General features: G+C 43.0%; 1 protein-coding gene across 1 annotated transcript in view; it reads right to left on the bottom strand.

Moving 5' to 3' along the window:
* Nucleotides 1-13,098, bottom strand: part of pik3c2b (phosphatidylinositol-4-phosphate 3-kinase, catalytic subunit type 2 beta) — a 67,972-nt gene that overhangs the window by 20,731 nt on the left and 34,143 nt on the right. Inside the window, exons 16-19 of the mRNA XM_062986235.1 lie at nucleotides 4,918-5,106; nucleotides 4,431-4,524; nucleotides 4,239-4,333; nucleotides 213-393 (exon numbers count right to left, since the gene is read on the bottom strand). Coding sequence (XP_062842305.1) covers nucleotides 213-393; nucleotides 4,239-4,333; nucleotides 4,431-4,524; nucleotides 4,918-5,106 — 559 coding nt within the window. The remainder of the gene's footprint in view (nucleotides 1-212; nucleotides 394-4,238; nucleotides 4,334-4,430; nucleotides 4,525-4,917; nucleotides 5,107-13,098) is intronic.

Here is a 13,098-nt window from a genome sequence, read left to right as displayed (position 1 = left end):
GCTCCGCGAGGTACACCACACCCTTTGTGTCTGTGGACAGCTAACATGTGTCTCCTTAGATGCTTGTATCAAACCAGCCATCTTTTTACCAGACACAAAGAGCCCTACCTGCACGGAAGATCACGCTGTGCTTGCTGTAGTCCTTCGCATTGAACATCGTGTTAACCCTAACAGTTCTGTATCGATAATACATGCGAGAAGGTGCTTCCGACCTGTCTCGATGACGGCGAGGTGTCTCGGACGCGCTGCGCCACTTTAGCCAGGACGTTGATCAGCCAGCACTGGCGGTCGAACTCCTCCCGGAGGCCTTGACCTGAGCAGCAGAGCAGAGCGGCCAGAAGATGCTGATAACGCATGCTGAACTGCGAGTCCTGGAGGTTGTCCTTCAGCAACCTGGAGAAAACAGTACAGTTTCAACAATCCACACATCACAATATGTCACACACCACCTGTATTTTATTATTTTCCAATGACAGCTAGTCGTCATGCTTAATTCCGTACTTATTTAGCACTTAGGATCTGCGATCCATGTATATTATACACTACTGATCAAAAGTTTTAGAGTATCCTTATATTTTTGAACTGATGAACTGGCACCCTGCACCCAGTGTTTATCAGTGGACCAGACCGTTCAAAACCCTGACCAGGATAAAACTAAATAAAAAATAATAACAATAATAATGCAACATCCTTTTTTATTGTCCAGATCATGATACACATGAGGTTGCAGGTTTAGTGTTAAGAAACTCCAGTAGCTTGCTTAAAGCCCTGACCCCAACCTTATTAATTGGCTTTGGGATGAAACAGAACGTCGATTCTTAGCAAGGCATCCTAGTCAAACATGTAGTCTAACCTCACAAGTGCGTTTTTTTTTTAAAAATAAGGATTTAAATGTAGGATCCAACCGGCAGATTTTATTGAGATACATTCCAGCAGGTGGCACTAGTGACTTAAAGAGGCAGTACAGAAAAAGAACCTTTCTGGTTATGCCAAGTTCACACTACACGACTTTGTCGTCAGATCGCTGTACAGTTCGCACTACACAACTGGATCTCTTGTAATCGGGAGTCTTTCAAGTCGGTGTGGCTTTCACACTACACGACTGATCGGCGATAGGGGATTACACGCTACACGATCTATCACCAACTGGAAACGCAGGCGAGCTTCTCTGGTCTCCCAAACTACGTTTTGTCACGAAAACAAACGCGAGAAGTGACGAAAGGTTTAACGATACCATGTCCAAAAATCAACGTCACGTCAACAAGTAGCGAGCGATCAACGTTTGTGCGCTGATGTGCAGCGTAAAAGCAAAGAGGAAAAATACATGAATCTGAGTGGATTTGGCTTGGATTGTTCTATAGTGAGTTGGAGGTTAATGAATATTTTTTTGCAATGCAGCATTGGTGTTAGGTTTGTAGAAAACGATAAGGTCAGAAATATTGTAAAACTTGTGTGTGTACCGATGTATTCTGATATAAACTATATTAAGCCCCGTCCCACCTTTTTACAACTCCTCCCCTGCGATTCCCCTCACACCGTATCTTGCATTCTCATTGGCTGTTCGACACCGCACTCATTGCCAGTTGTGTGATCCCGATATTTGACAAGCTAAATATATAACTTCAGTCGACGAGTGCTCGGCGAGCCGCTCGGATCGAGTTGTTGAGCAGTTCACACATAGCGATTAAAAGCCAAGTTTAGATCGCCGAGCGAACACCGAGTTGCTCCCGAGCCGGCGAATCTAGCGCCGACCGGTCGGCGAGCGAAAATCAGGGTAAAAATCGTGTAGTGTGAACTAGGCATTAGATGTAAACATAACAAAAGTATAATAATAAAAAAGCATAAGTCACAAGAAATCACAAGACAGCCATGGCGTACAGTGGAAGAATAAAATCTGATACCACTAGCTAAAATTATTGACCTTCCAGAATGATATCACAATATTTCAAAGCGCATATTGTGACGTCACTAAATGCTCGGCTTTCTCTGTCTTGAAGACACCGCTATAAATGCTCGATTAGATTTAGGTCATCCTAGTCCAACATGTAGTCTAACCTCACAAATGCTTTATAAATAAGAATTTAAATATGGGATAGAAGAGGTACTTTTAATAACAGGCAGATTTTATTAAGGATAATACCAGCATCTCTTGATGCACGCTCAGTAATCCAGGTACACAAATCCACAAAGTTGAATCAGTTCATCTGGACACAAGTTTTGACTCCCCGTTCAAACCAGCGTTCCTCGTTTACCCCTTTTCCACCAAAAAAAACCATGGTTCTAGAACCGGTTCTGTTCAGGTTTCTCTGAACCTTGGTGTTCTGTAGAGAACCGACACGCGTTTCCACCAGTTTTTGAGAACCGAGCAGAGTCATCATCGGTGGGCGTTACTTACTAAGAGTTTAGCGCAGTAATATCATGGCGGAGTGTGTGGATTATGTGCGAGCATTTGTGCTGCTGTTACAGATGTTGTTACAGTTTTTATGTAAAAGCATCGATCAGCTGTTGGTGATAAGAAGACGTGACGTGTTTGTATCAGTTGTTGTTTTCTTTAGTTCACTGATGTGAGAAGCGTTTTGCGCTTCGCTTTCACCGCGACTCGGCGCAAATAGCCGATTTACTCAGCGCTCGACTCGAGCGATAAAACATCATTAAAGTTCCACATCACGAACATTTATCTGTGTTTGTCTCAATTGTTGTTTTCTTTACTTTATTGACGTGAGAAGCGTTTTACGCTTCGTTTTCACCGCGACTCTCGGCGCAGATAGCCGGTTTACTCATTGCTCGACTTGAGCGATAAAACATCATTAAAGTTCCACAACACGAACAAACATCTGTGTGAAATAACCATCAAATCCACTCTAAAATACCACATGTATCTGTGTTTAACTGGATTTACATCACGTGTGGTGTTGATGCAGCTCGGGGAGTTGAAAAAGCTTCACGCTTTATTATTCACGTTAAGCGTGTTTCCTTCTGTCTGGGTCACTTTTATCACGTTATATCACACAATTCACCTTTTTAAATGCACTTTGAAAATGTCAGCTGCAAACTGGCTAAACATTTAATCAGGTGAAGTTTCAAAGATAAAAATGCAGCGATAAGCTCCATACGAGACACCAGCAGGCGGCATGGTTGCTAACGCGCTATGCTGTACAACACGACACGCCCACTGACGGACGTCACGGTTCGGGCTGAAAAACCAAGTATTCTGTGGTGCCAGATTGGCCCGCTAGTTCGCTGTCTGGAACCTCTTTTTTCCGGTGGAAACACGCGGAACCGGTTCAAAATCAAGTTCGGGAACCGGAACGGGCTCCGTGTCGCGTCGGTGGAAAAGGGGTAGTTGTCAAGGTTCTGCACATCTTCATCATTAAATGAGTGGCCGCTGGCTAGAAGAGGTTGATCTTCTATGTTGGGCCATCCGTTTCGCCAGTGGCTGTTTAGTTTCCTTAATGATGAAAGTGCAGATCCTTGACAAGGAGGAATGCTGGTTTGAACGGGGAGTCAAAGAGGCCATCTATGTGAAGAGGGAACGACCATCTCTGAACCGGGGAGGGGGCCTGAGAGTACATCTCTCATCTTACATCTCTCATCTTACAACGCCGTAATAGGAGCTATACCCCAATCATGTGTGATTTGCATATGGACCTACATATGGTCGTTATGCAAATCGGCTGCATATAAGGTTGGGGTATCCACCACCAGCACAGACTGAAGAAGTCCTTTGGATTGAGTGGCGAAACGTATCTCTACAACAAACTCGTGTCCAGATGAACTGATTCAATCTTGTGGATAATACCAGCAGGTGGCACTATTGACTCAAAGAGGCAGTACAAAAACAGAACCATTCTGGTTCGATGTAAACATTAAAAATATATAATATTAAAACAGCAAAAATCATTGGAATCAGTGAAAGAATAAAATCCGAGACAACTAATGAAAATGATTGACCTCCCAGCATGATTTCACAATGTTTTAAAGCGCGTATTGTGATGTCACTAAATGATCAGCTTTCTCTGTCTTGAATACACAGCTATAAACGCTCATTAGGTTTAGGTCACGTGACCGTGGAGGGACGTCCATGACCTCCAATACTACATGATGCAAAGCTTTGAGGCATTTAGAAACACTTTTACGTGTCCTTAATTACACTATGAGCTTGCCTGGCATCCTATTCCAAAACCATGTGCGACTTCTCAGTGAACCATTATAAAACGTGCGGAACAGATGGGACGCACCAGAAGAGGCAGTGAGCGACGCGTATGTCTCCGATAGCTCTCCGCAGCAGGAAGCGCACCAGAGGGCTGTCTAGGTAACACTCATACTTCAGTGCCTGAAAGGAAAAGTAAAGTAAATATAAGAGCAATGCAGATACAGAAGACATTCGATAAGATGGAGATGCAGGAGGGAGAGGATGGTGGACATGGTACCTGCACCAGCTGTGGAAGAAAGTCCAGAAGCTCAGGGTCAGAGATGGTGTCCATCCACTGAACGGCTGTTCGCCTGCACTCCTGATCGGGGAACCTAAACACACACTCGGATTACTCAGAGCGCCTACCTGACACACGTATGGAGAGTCACGCACTGCTATCCGTTATTCACGGTCTCTAAATAGGTGCCTTGGGCCAGCTAGCAACCCCTTCGGCCTTCCCACCCTCAGACACAGCCAAACATGTCTGTTGTAGGCGCCCGGCCGGCAGATAGCACAACTGAAATTCAAATTCGAGAGTAACTTATGCTCCAGCCACAACCCCAGACATAGCCAATCAATCATGACTGTGCAGACGCCCAGGTGACTAATAGCATCTTTGAGATTCGAACCCGAATCTTAGTGACGGTGGGCTAGCCTAAAAGTCCTTCCCAAGAGTCCCCACCAGAGCCTCTCTGCTTGCAAGGTACGATGTAATGAAGGCTTACGTGGCATGCAGCAGGCCCAGAGCGTCCAGGTGGTCGGTACACGTCCATTGGCGCAGAAGGGCATAGATGTCCGGCAGGCACGTCCACTCCCAGCTGGGTGCGCTGGCTAGGATCATGGGTAGACGGCTGCCGTCGGCGTGGCAAAAGCACCGTTTTTCCCACAGCAGACGCCGATCCTCTGAAGTTAACCTGGAAAAAAAGGGTCAATAAAAAAACTGAAAGTGGCGGCTAGAAGAATTTGGGTGGCCGAGATCTGCCACACACATCAGCCAGCAGAAACACTTCTAGCACCGAGGTCGTAAAAGAGATTTCACTTAAAATTTCTGCGAAACATCAGTAGGAATCGAATTGTTAGCAGACACACAGCAGTCCAGCACCTGCAAGACGTTGACCTTCGAATGGAAAGTCATTCATTCAGCTTTTAATGGAAGATCTATGGGTTACACGCATGTGCAAGGAATATGTACGTTTGGAAGTACACTCACTGTCCATTTTATCAGCTCCAGTTACCATATAGAAGCACTCTGCAGTTCTACATTTACCGAATGTAGTCCATCTGTTTCTCTACATACCTTTTTAACCTGCTTTCACCCTGTTCTTCAATGGTCAGGACCCCCACAGGACCACCACAGAGCAGGTATTATTTAGGTGGTGGATCATCCTCAGCACTGCAGTGACACTGACATGGTGGTGGTGTGTTAGTGTGTGTTGTGCTGGTATGAGTGGATCAGACACAGCAGCTCACAAATATATCCAGCCAACAGCACCCCGTGGGCAGCGTCCTGTGACCACTGATGAAGGTCTAGAAGATGACCGACTCAAACAGCAGCAATAGATGAGCGATCGTCTCTGACTTTACATCTACAAGGTGGACCAACTAGGTAGGAGTGGACAGTGAGTGGACACGGTATTTAAAAACTCCAGCAGCGCTGCTGTGTCTGATCCACTCATACCAGCACAACACACACTAACACACCACCACCATGTCAGTGTCACTGCAGTGTCCAAGTAACACCTACTCTGTGGGGGTCCTGACCATTGAAGAACAGCATGAAAGGGGGCTAACAAAGCATGTAGAGAAACAGATGGACTACAGTCAGTAATTGTAGAACTACAAAGTGCTTCTATATGGTAAGTGGAGCTGATAGTGTAGGACAGTGTAGAAACAAGGAGGTGGTTTTAATGTTATGGCTGATCACTGTGTATATACAGTATATATATACTGTATATATATACAGTGTATCACAAAAGTGAGTACACCCCTCACATTTCTGCAGATATTTAAGTATATCTTTTCATGGGACAACACTGACAAAATGACACTTTGACACAATGAAAAGTAGTCTGTGTGCAGCTTATATAACAGTGTAAATTTATTCTTCCCTCAAAATAACTCAATATACAGCCATTAATGTCTAAACCACCGGCAACAAAAGTGAGTACACCCCTTAGTGAAAGTTCCTGAAGTGTCAATATTTTGTGTGGCCACCATTATTTCCCAGAACTGCCTTAACTCTCCTGGGCATGGAGTTTACCAGAGCTTCACAGGTTGCCACTGGAATGCTTTTCCACTCCTCCATGACGACATCACGGAGCTGGCGGATATTCGAGACTTTGCGCTCCTCCACCTTCCGCTTGAGGATGCCCCAAAGATGTTCTATTGGGTTTAGGTCTGGAGACATGCTTCTGCCAGTCCATCACCTTTACCCTCAGCCTCTTCAATAAAGCAGTGGTCGTCTTAGAGGTGTGTTTGGGGTCATTATCATGCTGGAACACTGCCCTGCGACCCAGTTTCCGGAGGGAGGGGATCATGCTCTGCTTCAGTATTTCACAGTACATATTGGAGTTCATGTGTCCCTCAATGAAATGTAACTCCCCAACACCTGCTGCACTCATACAGCCCCAGACCATGGCATTCCCACCACCATGCTTGACTGTAGGCATGACACACTTATCTTTGTACTCCTCACCTGATTGCTGCCACACATGCTTGAGACCATCTGAACCAAACAAATTAATCTTGGTCTCATCAGACCATAGGACATGGTTCCAGTAATCCATGTCCTTTGTTGACATGTCTTCAGCAAACTGTTTGCGGGCTTTCTTGTGTAGAGACTTCAGAAGAGGCTTCCTTCTGGGGTGACAGCCATGCAGACCAATTTGATGTAGTGTGCGGCGTATGGTCTGAGCACTGACAGGCTGACCCCCCACCTTTTCAATCTCTGCAGCAATGCTGACAGCACTCCTGCGCCTATCTTTCAAAGACAGCAGTTGGATGTGACGCTGAGCACGTGCACTCAGCTTCTTTGGACGACCAACGCGAGGTCTGTTCTGAGTGGACCCTGCTCTTTTTAAACGCTGGATGATCTTGGCCACTGTGCTGCAGCTCAGTTTCAGGGTGTTGGCAATCTTCTTGTAGCCTTGGCCATCTTCATGTAGCGCAACAATTCGTCTTTTAAGATCCTCAGAGAGTTCTTTGCCATGAGGTGCCATGTTGGAACTTTCAGTGGCCAGTATGAGAGAGTGTGAGAGCTGTACTACTAAATTGAACACACCTGCTTCCTATGCACACCTAAGACCTAGTAACACTAACGAGTCACATGACATTTTGGAGGGAAAATGACAAGCAGTGCTCAATTTGGACATTTAGGGGTGTAGTCTCTTAGGGGTGTACTCACTTTTGTTGCCGGTGGTTTAGACAGTAATGGCTGTATATTGAGTTATTTTGAGGGAAGAATAAATTTACACTGTTATATAAGCTGCACACAGACTACTTTTCATTGTGTCAAAGTGTCATTTTGTCAGTGTTGTCCCATGAAAAGATATACTTAAATATCTGCAGAAATGTGAGGGGTGTACTCACTTTTGTGATACACTGTATATATATATATATACTGTATATATATATATATATATAAAATTAAAATTTATTCTGGGGTTTATTTTAATATATATTAAATAGTTGATTTTCCATCCAGACTTTCCTCTCTCAAAACTAGGTTAGGCTTTAATTTTAAACGTCCACTGATACACCACGTAGGGCGGCGAATTTCTGACTCTGATTTAAAGTAAAAACACACAGCGCTGTGTTTGAACTCCACCAGGAACCCGGCCCCGCCAGGCTCCGTCCAGCACCTCCAGAACAAAAACACGTCTGTGTATCTTCGCCGATGTAGCACAGGCAGATAAGAGAGCGTACGCCCTGCTCAAACTCCTCGACCTTTGAACCGAAACTTTTACGACTGGCAATTTCCTGGACGACACGTCTTCGAATCTTAAGCCCTGGTAGATGTTTTACAGGGTTCACTGGGCCACCTGGTACAGGAGGGGCGGACGAAAAAGTGCAAGAAAGAGAGAGGCATTAAGAGGAAGGGATTGAGAGGTATAGAGAGAAGAGGGAAGACGAGGGCAGGGTGGGCTAAAATTGGAGACGGGGGAAGAGAAGCCAGATGGGAGGATATCCACATCAGCTGTTTGTAGCTGCACTGAACAGACGCTGAACAGACGTGAAAGTAAACTTCATTTAGATAGTGGGAAGCCAAAAACACCACACAGGTTATTTTTGCCAGCATCTGACCTACTTTTCAACTATGTTTACACTACAGAATTAAATACTTGATGTGTACATAAAAATATAAACATAAATACTATAACACGCTCATTTCAAACATTGTGAGCAGGAGTCTTCGACTATGCAGCTGTAAGTCCCTTCATCGTCATATTCTGCACCTCATAATCCATTTCCACTCATAATGACATGTTTGGACTGCAGGTAGGCCAATCTAGCACCCACACTCTTTGATTGCGCAGACATTTGGTCGTAATTCGCTTGTTAAGCGTGACGTCACGCGCGACGTTAGGACCATTTCCGGGGCCAAACGAACCTTTAATCGCAAACGCAAACAACTATGGCTAAACCTGTGAACCTTTATATACATATATTGTAAGAGCCATATTGCACTAACTGTAATGTTCTATGTTTATTGTCATAAATATTTTCTGTTTGGTTAAAGAATACTTATTTGAGGTGGAGACTTGGTATTTCAACTATTGATTATTTTTCCTGGTAATCAATGTATGCTGTCATTCATTAGTCCTCTTCGGTTAGCCTGCGGAGGGCAGAATTGTATTGACTCTATATACGGAAAATATATATCAAATATACGGAAAGAAAGAGGACGTGGAGCAACAGATTTTTGATCGTAGTTTTGTTTGTTATACGCCAATTGCGAACATAGTGAGTTTTTATAAAAAAACTTGGATTAATGGATAAGTCAATGTAAGAATAAAGTTAAAATAAATTCTGTTTGTGAAAAACTTAAGGAACTCGTGTTGCTGTCGTTGAAAATTGGATTTACAAACATTACACGAGTCATAAATGTCTAGTCCTTCTCAATAGCGGTCTGGACGAGAAAAGGTCTTATTATATACAGTGTATCACAAAAGTGAGTACACCCCTCACATTTCTGCAAATATTTCATTATATCTTTTCATGGGACAACACTATAGACATGAAACTTGGATATAACTTAGAGTAGTCAGTGTACAGCTTGTATAGCAGTGTAGATTTACTGTCTTCTGAAAATAACTCAACACACAGCCATTAATGTCTAAATGGCTGGCAACATAAGTGAGTACACCCCACAGTGAACATGTCCAAATTGTGCCCAAAGTGTCAATATTTTGTGTGACCACCATTATTATCCAGCACTGCCTTAACCCTCCTGGGCATGGAATTCACCAGAGCTGCACAGGTTGCTACTGGAATCCTCTTCCACTCCTCCATGATGACATCACGGAGCTGGTGGATGTTAGACACCTTGAACTCCTCCACCTTCCACTTGCGGATGCGCCACAGGTGCTCAATTGGGTTTAGTCCATCACCTTTACCTTCAGCTTCCTCAGCAAGGCAGTTGTCATCTTGGAGGTTGTGTTTGGGGTCGTTATCCTGTTGGAAAACTGCCATGAGGCCCAGTTTTCGAAAGGAGGGGATCATGCTCTGTTTCAGAATGTCACAGTACATGTTGGAATTCATGTTTCCCTCAATGAACTGCAGCTCCCCAGTGCCAGCAACACTCATGCAGCCCAAGACCATGATGCTACCACCACCATGCTTGACTGTAGGCAAGATACAGTTGTCTTGGTACTTCTCACCAGGGCGCCGCCACACATGCTGGACACCATCTGAGCCAAACAAGTTTATCTTGGTCTCGTCAGACCACAGGGCATTCCAGTAATCCATGTTCTTGGACTGCTTGTTTTCAGCAAACTGTTTGCTGGCTTTCTTGTGCGTCAGCTTCCTTCTGGGATGACGACCATGCAGACCGAGTTGATGCAGTGTGCGGCGTATGGTCTGAGCACTGACAGGCTGACCTCCCACGTCTTCAACCTCTGCAGCAATGCTGGCAGCACTCATGTGTCTATTTTTTAAAGCCAACCTCTGGATATGACGCCGAACACGTGGACTCAACTTCTTTGGTCGACCCTGGCGAAGCCTGTTCCGAGTGGAACCTGTTCTGGAAAACCGCTGTATGACCTTGGCCACCATGCTGTAGCTCAGTTTCAGGGTGTTAGCAATCTTCTTATAGCCCAGGCCATCTTTGTGGAGAGCAACAATTCTATTTCTCACATCCTCAGAGAGTTCTTTGCCATGAGGTGCCATGTTGAATATCCAGTGGCCAGTATGAGAGAATTGTACCCAAAACACCAAATTTACCAGCCCTGCTCCCCATTTACACCTGGGACCTTGACACATGACACCAGGGAGGGACAACGACACATTTGGGCACAATTTGGACATGTTCACTGTGGGGTGTACTCACTTATGTTGCCAGCTATTTAGACATTAATGGCTGTGTGTTGAGTTATTTTCAGAAGACAGTAAATCTACACTGCTATACAAGCTGTACACTGACTACTCTAAGTTATATCCAAGTTTCATGTCTATAGTGTTGTCCCATGAAAAGATATAATGAAATATTTGCATAAATGTGAGGGGTGTACTCACTTTTGTGATACACTGTATATAAGTTTGGACACACCTTCCCTTCAATGGTTTTTCTTGATTATTTGTATTTTCTACATTGTAGATTAATACTGAAGACATTCAAACTATGAAGGAACACGTATGGGATTCTGTAGTGAACAAAAAAATGTTAAACAAACCAGAATATGTTTTATATTTTAGCAACTCTACCTCTGCACAACACAACTGATGGTCTCAAACACATTAAAAAAGCAAGAAGTTCCAGAAATTAACTCCATTCCAGGTGGCTACCTCATAAAACTGATTGAGAAAATGCCAAAAGTGTGCAAAGCTGTCATCAGAGCAAACTATGGCTACTTTGAAGAATCTAAAATATAAAACATATTCTGGTTTGTTTAACACTTTTTTGTTCACTACATAATTCCATATGTGTTCCTTCATAGTTTGGATGGGTTCAGTATTAATCTACAATGTAGAAAATACAAATAAATCAAGAAAAACCACAGGAATGAAAAAGTGTGTCCAAACTTTTGACTGGTACTGTATATATACAGTATATATATATATATATATATTAGGGCTGTCAAACGATTAAAAATTTTAATCGCGATTAATCTCAGAATTTCATATAGTTAATCGCGATTAATCGCATTAAAAAAAATCTGTGTAAATGTTATAGAAAACAAGGATTTTTAAGTGAAATGTTGCAATTAAAATGGTGAACACATTTTATGCTAAATGTACTTATGTTAAAAACTGCTGGGACAAGAGAAAACTGTAAGGGAGTTTATTCACTCACATACTAGGCAGTAAATGTCAGATTGTAGGTTAGAATTTCTCCATCAGCAAACATTGTAGATCAGCGGTGCTTTAGGTGGGATAAGGCGTAGTTATTGTATCAGACTTGTCTGTGGTTGTATCGTGACGATGGTTTGATGGACGTTTCTACACGAAGTGAGTGTGTTTTGACCCTTTGGGGCTTCCATAGTTCATGAACTAACGTGCTCGACTCAGCTTTCCGGTATTAGGTACAGAAGAAGAAGTTAATTAAGTGTAATAAAGTGTTCTGCTCCCGACAACTTGTGAATATAGCGTGTATTTATTTCTTTATTATGCAAGTGCATCACTACCACGATCGGTTACATTATGTTAACAAACCGCAAATGAAAAACGGTGGCAAGTCCGACATTAAAACGTTTGTTCTACCAGTCAAGTGTCAACATGAACTAGAATTTGCGTTAATGGCACTAATTTTTTTAATCGCGTTAAATTGAGGTCGCGTTAATGCGTTATTATCGCGTTAACTTCGACAGCCCTAATATATATAGAAACATACATTAAGATACAAATAAGACAAGATGTGCAGTACACTAGTGCACTTCAGGTAATCAGAATATCATGAAAAGTTCATGTCATTATTTCATTTCATGTCACCTCATCAAGAGGTAAGCGGTCATATTTTTAATTCATTACATGAAAACTGACATTTCTAACTCTTTGGTTTTACTTTTAATCAGTATAGCTTATAGAATAAAAATCCAGAATCTCATATTATTATATGAAATAAAAAAAAAATAAAAAAACTGGAAACGTGTAATGAATATACAATTTGACAGTTTACCTTTTTACATTGAATTATGAACAAAAACGAGTTACCCCAAAAACCTACTTTCTTGCTTTTGTAAGGTGTCCTTGAGTGTTTTGAAAGGCGCCATAAATAAAATGGATTATTATTATTATTATTATTAAAAATATTACTTCATAATATCTAATCACAAGGAAAGCGGTAAAAAGACAGTTGGGTAATTTTTTTTCGACTCGGACCTGTTGAAGCAGTACGGGACACAGCACTGTGGCATATTGAAAATACGAGGGACTCGGCCAACTTGGACCCGGATGTGACGTATCATAAGGTCGACACGTCACCACTTTACAAGCGGATATGTAGAATAAGACTTGGTGTTACATGTAAGTCTTCCGCTGCTGGGGATCTAGATTGCATTTGAGGAGGGTATATTTGCCTGCTCCACGCCCCTTTCAATGTGTGTGCAGTCCTTGAAACCTTTCTTTTTCACCCGTGATTCGGTGGATTCGCACATGAGGCTTCTGCACAGGTGCCTCGGTCTGCTAACCAGGGTCCTTGCACATTGTTTGAAGACCCCGCCCACTTGTTCCAGCCTTTTCCCACCCAACAG

The sequence above is a fragment of the Trichomycterus rosablanca genome, chromosome 24 (assembly GCF_030014385.1).
Source record: "Trichomycterus rosablanca isolate fTriRos1 chromosome 24, fTriRos1.hap1, whole genome shotgun sequence".
Classification (NCBI taxonomy): Eukaryota; Metazoa; Chordata; class Actinopteri; order Siluriformes; family Trichomycteridae; genus Trichomycterus; species Trichomycterus rosablanca.
The sequence above is the reverse complement of the archived record's forward strand: the minus strand, read 5'-3'. Positions and strand labels throughout refer to the sequence as shown.